Genomic DNA, 6,000 nt, shown 5'->3' with positions numbered 1-6,000 from the left:
ATGTACGTATATTAAATATTTAAATTATAAATAAACATCACGTAATTCAATAATTATGATTTAAGCTGCATAAATATTAAGTACAATTAGTAATTACTAGGCACATAGGAATATAAAATAAAATTATACATTTGCGCGGTAAGTTAAACAAGGATAAAAATACCTTAAGTCTTAACTATTCGCTATCTCTTTTTAACATGCACGCTCGGGTAACACTGTCTGCGTGGTGAGCGTTCCAGTTATCATATTATGTTCAATGCAAAATATATCATAGATACACTGAGATAGATAAGATATACTGGAGCGCGCACTCGGCCGTAAAAACGAGCCGTCGTGTTTGACGTTACCCCCACCACCGAAGGGCAAAACATTTCATTTTTACATAGGAAAATACGATGAATTTATAAATAACAATTTATTTTCGTTCTTAATAGCTGAGATATTTACTCAAATGCCTATATAATCTCAAGCCTTTTCGTTAGTTTGTAATTTGTTACAATTTTGTATACCTAGTACCTATATTCAATATGGTTGTCTCGTGTTCAGCTTTTGGATGTACTAATAGGCACATTAAAGGTGGAAGTATTTAGTTCCACAAGTACCTAAATATTAACATTTTATACAGTTTTATTTGTGGCCAGGGGCCCGGAGGTTTCTTGAAGCCCCGATGGTTTTATAATTTTATATAATTAAATATTTAATCAATGAGAAGCGGAAAAAATACCCACGAAAAAAAACCCAACTACAATCATACCGGAAAAAAAGCCCAAGAAAATAAAAGTGCTATCATTGTAATCTTATATTTTGAAATATTTTATAAACTGTGGTTGATTGTTGATTATACAATGGATTTACAATCATATAACATTTTTAATAATAAATAATAATATTTTTTAAATAATTTTATCATATAATTATTTAATAGAACATAGGAAAAAAATATTAAAAATACAAAATATTCTCGTTTGTGGTAACATAATAATAACTAATAATCATAATACGAGAGATCATAGTCATAATAATTAAATAATATAATAATAGTAAATTGTTAATTTAAAAAATAATTTTCGATAAGTAGTCTATACAATCATGATAAAATTCAACAATAACCTCTAGGCTATATCTATACATAAAAAAATTAAAATTAACTTAACTGTATAATAATGATAATTAACTATAAAAGCTAAGTTAAAACAATACAAAATTTAACTGAATAAGTTATATTATATTAATAAGTTTGATTGAACAAAAATAACTAACAAATTAAGTTATTATACCTACCTAAATATTAATATTTTATAATATATAGATTTCCACTTAATAATCCTGAATTACTTAAAAAATGGTTGATTGAAGTTAAAAGGAAGAATTTTATACCTACAATGTATAGCACTTTATGTAGTGAACAACTATTTATAAACAAAAATGTCCATTGTAAATCTCAAAATCCCTGCTTGATCACTTTCCATATCGTTATATCTTATATTATAATCATGGTAATACAATAAGGTAATGAATAATTACTACTATATACATTTAATTTGTTAAAGAAATAAGAAAATAAATTAAGAATTATGAACGAAAATAATCATAACTACACGTATATCGATGTAAAAATGAAATGTTTTGCCCTTCGATGGTGGGGGAAGCGGGATTCGAGACGGCTCGTTTTTTGTATCATTGCGGGAATGGCGAGTGCGCGCTCCAGTATATCTTATCTATCTCAGTGCATAGATAATACAATTTATTTTTTAAGGTTATATTTATTAGTTATTTCGCCTTATCATCATTATTAAACAAAATAATATTTTCTGTCTCCTGGTTAGCTGCTTGGCTGATTTGGGAGTCCTGGACGACTGGACATTTGAGAAAGTTGTGATTGTTATTTTATAAAAATAAAATCATAATATTTAAGTACTAAGTAGTACAGGTTACAGAATTATTTTCAATTTTTAAAGACTGAAGGTAAGTTACTCTTAATTTTTTAATTCCATTACTATCAACTATATTATTTTGAAGTACAAACATTATACTTATATTTATTTTTATTGTGGTTAAACATTAGATTGTTTAATTACCTTAGAAGAAGTAATTTGCTGATCCATTACTAATGATTTCAACTTTAATTTTTAAACTGACATGATAATTTTTTTTTATCTTCAAGAAACAACTTCTTGTTTAGATTGTTATTTCCTTTTAACTATAGGATTATTTCAAATAAGAAAGAAACTGTTGTTGTAGAAATTTGGTATAGGTTTGCACGTTTGCAAGCAAATAATGGTTAATTATCACCTTGGTTAGACTGTTGTCAATAATAGCGATCAATCCTAAAGTGAATCTGTCGTGAATATGAGACCTACTTTGTTTCAGAGTTCTGTATGCATGCATAATGATATTCCTTTCTTATTTGTAATAGAATTTAGAGCTGATGTAAATGATAGTGATTTTTCTTGTGGTTTGATTTTTATTATTATTTCAATAATTTAATTTTGAATAAAACAGCGTCTCATATTCATTACTGAATTATTTTTTTAAGATTTATTGTTGATTATGAAGTTTATATCATGTAAGCTATATAATTTTATAATTTTACAAAAAAGTTATTTTTCTAATTTAAGTAAAGAAATAATAGGTACATGATCCAAGCAATATTTCGGGTGTATAATGCTTATCTTAAGTATGTATTTTATATTCAAAATTAGTTTATAAAATAAAAAATCATTAATTTTTTTGGAAAAAAGATTAAAATTAAACTGTATTTCTACTAAGAACAGTGTTTGATTTAAGAAATGTTTTTAAAATTGTTTTTACACACATCAAATTTTAAATTTTTTCCCAATCATTCTAAGTAGTAAGAACAGCCAATTTCTTAAATTTTATTGGATGTTTGTTTTAAGTAAGTTAAAAGAAGTTACACAAATTATTTGAATGTAAACATCTCAACTATTTAAAATGTAGGATTATGCGCAAATTACAGTTAAATTCTTAATTAAAAAGGATTGTTAAAATAAATAATTCATAATGCCAATTTCTTTCCTGTTTTAAAGAATTTCAAATTTATTATTTTTAATATTTAAATACAGTAGTTAATACTTTTAACAAATATTAAAATAATTATACATTTATTGTTTATAAGAAATATGGAAGTTGATGAAGAGGATGTTGAAGCTCCATCATCGAGCACCAGCAGTCGCGGAGAAAAAAAAAGATTTGAAGTAAAGAAGTGGAATGCTGTGGCTTTATGGGCTTGGGACATTGTTGTAGACAATTGTGCCATTTGTCGTAATCATATCATGGACTTATGTATTGAATGTCAAGCTAACCAAGCATCAGCTACTAGTGAAGAATGTACTGTTGCATGGGGTGTGTGTAATCATGCTTTTCATTTTCACTGCATATCTCGTTGGTTAAAAACTCGTCAAGTATGCCCACTTGATAATAGAGAATGGGAATTCCAAAAGTACGGTCATTAATAGAAATAAATTTGAAATACAAATTTAATCTACATTTTTTTCATTCCTCATATGCATAACAAAAATTAAAGTATTATATAAATCTCCCTAAAATTAATATTTATAGAAAAAATAATTAAATTACCAATCACTGAAAAGGAAGTTTTTGTATCAAACTATTTACTATCTTGTTCAATAATAAAATATGTGTACTATTCAGATAAAAATTGCTTTATTTATTTTATTGATATAAATGGCTATTGAGTTATTTTATATGTATGAAGTTTAAATTACAATAATCTACTGGTAACAGTCTATAGTCTATACAAATCCAAATCATAAATAATATAAAATTCAAATAAATTTAACCAACTTTAATGTTATTTAATTACCAGTTTTGCCAATAGTTATGATTTAATAATTAATTTAGTAAATAAACTCTGAACATAACCCATAGATAATAAAGATATGGATAGGACATATCGGTCTTATCAGTGGTATTTAAGGGGTCCAGTTGAGGCCAAACAAGTATACCTATATCGAGTATCGACTATCGTTATAAAAACGCCTCAATTGCTTTCCCCTCCAGGCACGCGGCCTCAAATATATTTAACATAGGCATGGCCTATCCATATCTTTATTATCTATGACATAACCACTTCCATTGTTCTCAATAATGAAAGGTAACTAATACAATAGTTATTAAAATCTGTATATATAAAAGTTATCTTTGCAAAATTATTGATCTGTCGTAATGTTGCTACCTTTTTAAAACAGTAATCTGGATGTGTTTTTTTTCTATTTCTTAAAATATATTCTTATAGTAAACCATTATGTAGGACATCATTAGGTTAACTTAGGTTAGCATAGGCGTAACTTGGTGGGGGCAAATGGAGGCAACTGCCCTCACAGCCAAAAATTGGCAGGGGCATTGCCCCCACCAACTTAAACATAATATTATGTTCATTTGCTACAAAAAATATTTTTGCCTCCATGTGAAAAGAGTCCAAGTTATGCCTATGTAGGGTAGGTTAGTTAATCTATCCTGTATTAACCTTTATGTATGTTGACATCATTGACCAATAATAAACCTCAGTTTATTAATTATTAAATATTGTGAATATGTCATTTTGTTTGGAATAATATGCCTTTAAAGTGACTAGTAGTAGAAGTAATTTTTAAGGTTCTGTACTGAAGAGGTTTTTTTATTGTAATTCTTTACTAAATATTTTGATTACCTAAATAACCTCTTGTTCTACAAATAATCTTCTGAAAATATTTAAAAATCAGCTATTATAAAAATAATAAGTTATGGTTAAAGAGTTTATAAATGTATAACTGTATAAGTATATAGTATTATAGTGTGATAAACATATATTTTGGAAAAATAATGTACTTTAGGCTTTGGCAGTGGAGTATTACTCAAATTCATTATGGTATTCCAAAAATCATTACTCTTTAGAATTTGTTTCAACTTATGTGGGCAATCTATAAATATAATTTTAATTATCTAATAAGTGGAGTACACCCTGCACACATAAAATACTAAAACATATTTGTTGTACTAGTTTGAACAGGTTTTAGATTAATATGCATAAGATTAATGATACAGTATTTCAAAAACTATAGATATATATTTATTTTTGTGTAATGCTACCATTGAGTTGTTAATAGGATCCAGTCCCATAATTTGCATTTTATTTACTTGATAAAAATATTGAAAATAATTAATAAATAGTTTAAAAGTAAAAATATTTTGAAAACATTTTCATGTATAGAAAATGTTAGTTATAGAAGTTTGTTTTTAACAAAAAAGAAACATTTTTAGGTTGGTTTATAAAAAATGCTTATTATATTAATGGTAAAATCAATTCATAAATCATTCCACTCATACCTAATCTAAAATTAGAAAAAACCAATTTTTTAATTTGGTCATAATTGAATAATGAATTATCGTAGATAAGTATTTGGTTCACACATTAATTCAATTCACTGTATTATTTATAGTACTTAAGTTATATTATTTTAATAGTAATATCAAAAAAAATAGTTAATATAAATTAGTAATACAGACTGACAGATCTATTTTTCATAGAAACATTTTTCTTATGAAATTATTTATAATTAAATTCAAATTTGACACAAACATTTCAGTGACTTACTCAACGATAAGGTATACTTGATACAGTGGCGGATCTAAGATTGAATTTGTCGAGGGAGCCCTCCAAAAAAAATTACTTCTAAGCCATTTATACAATATAAAGTTTTACTTCACGTGTTCTTAAAAAATAAAAATATAACAGAAATGGTTATCAAGGGAGTGTTATTAATAGTTATATAATAGCTACATGGGTATGAAATTGTTGGATTATGAATTGATAATAACGGAATAACACAACAGCAATAGGAATGCTCACGGTCTTAGATTAGATGCTAATGTTTGCAGCGTTGAAATTCGTAAGCACTTGGTGTGATATGTAAACTAACCATAGTATAAACATAATCCTTTAATCATATATATATTTATGTATATGATCTAAGCCTTATA

General features: G+C 26.2%; 1 protein-coding gene across 1 annotated transcript; it reads left to right on the top strand.

The window, feature by feature from the left end:
• The first annotated feature begins 1,796 nt into the window (after positions 1 to 1,796).
• Positions 1,797 to 3,679, top strand: LOC114120761 (RING-box protein 1A). Its single transcript, XM_050198705.1, has 2 exons — positions 1,797 to 1,965; positions 3,137 to 3,679. Exon 2 carries the CDS (start codon positions 3,141 to 3,143, stop codon positions 3,471 to 3,473), a length of 333 nt encoding a protein of 110 aa, XP_050054662.1. The 5' UTR covers positions 1,797 to 1,965; positions 3,137 to 3,140; the 3' UTR covers positions 3,474 to 3,679.
• The last annotated feature ends 2,321 nt before the right edge of the window (positions 3,680 to 6,000 follow it).

Source organism: Aphis gossypii, chromosome 1, assembly GCF_020184175.1.
Source record: "Aphis gossypii isolate Hap1 chromosome 1, ASM2018417v2, whole genome shotgun sequence".
Taxonomy (NCBI): Eukaryota; Metazoa; Arthropoda; class Insecta; order Hemiptera; family Aphididae; genus Aphis; species Aphis gossypii.
Note: the sequence above shows the minus strand (reverse complement) of the source record. Positions and strands in the feature narration are given on the sequence as shown.

Excerpts from the sequence above, each read along its gene's own strand:
- LOC114120761 (XM_050198705.1), top strand. The coding sequence starts at position 3,141 with ATGGAAGTTGATGAAGAGGATGTTGAAGCTCCATCATCGAGCACCAGC.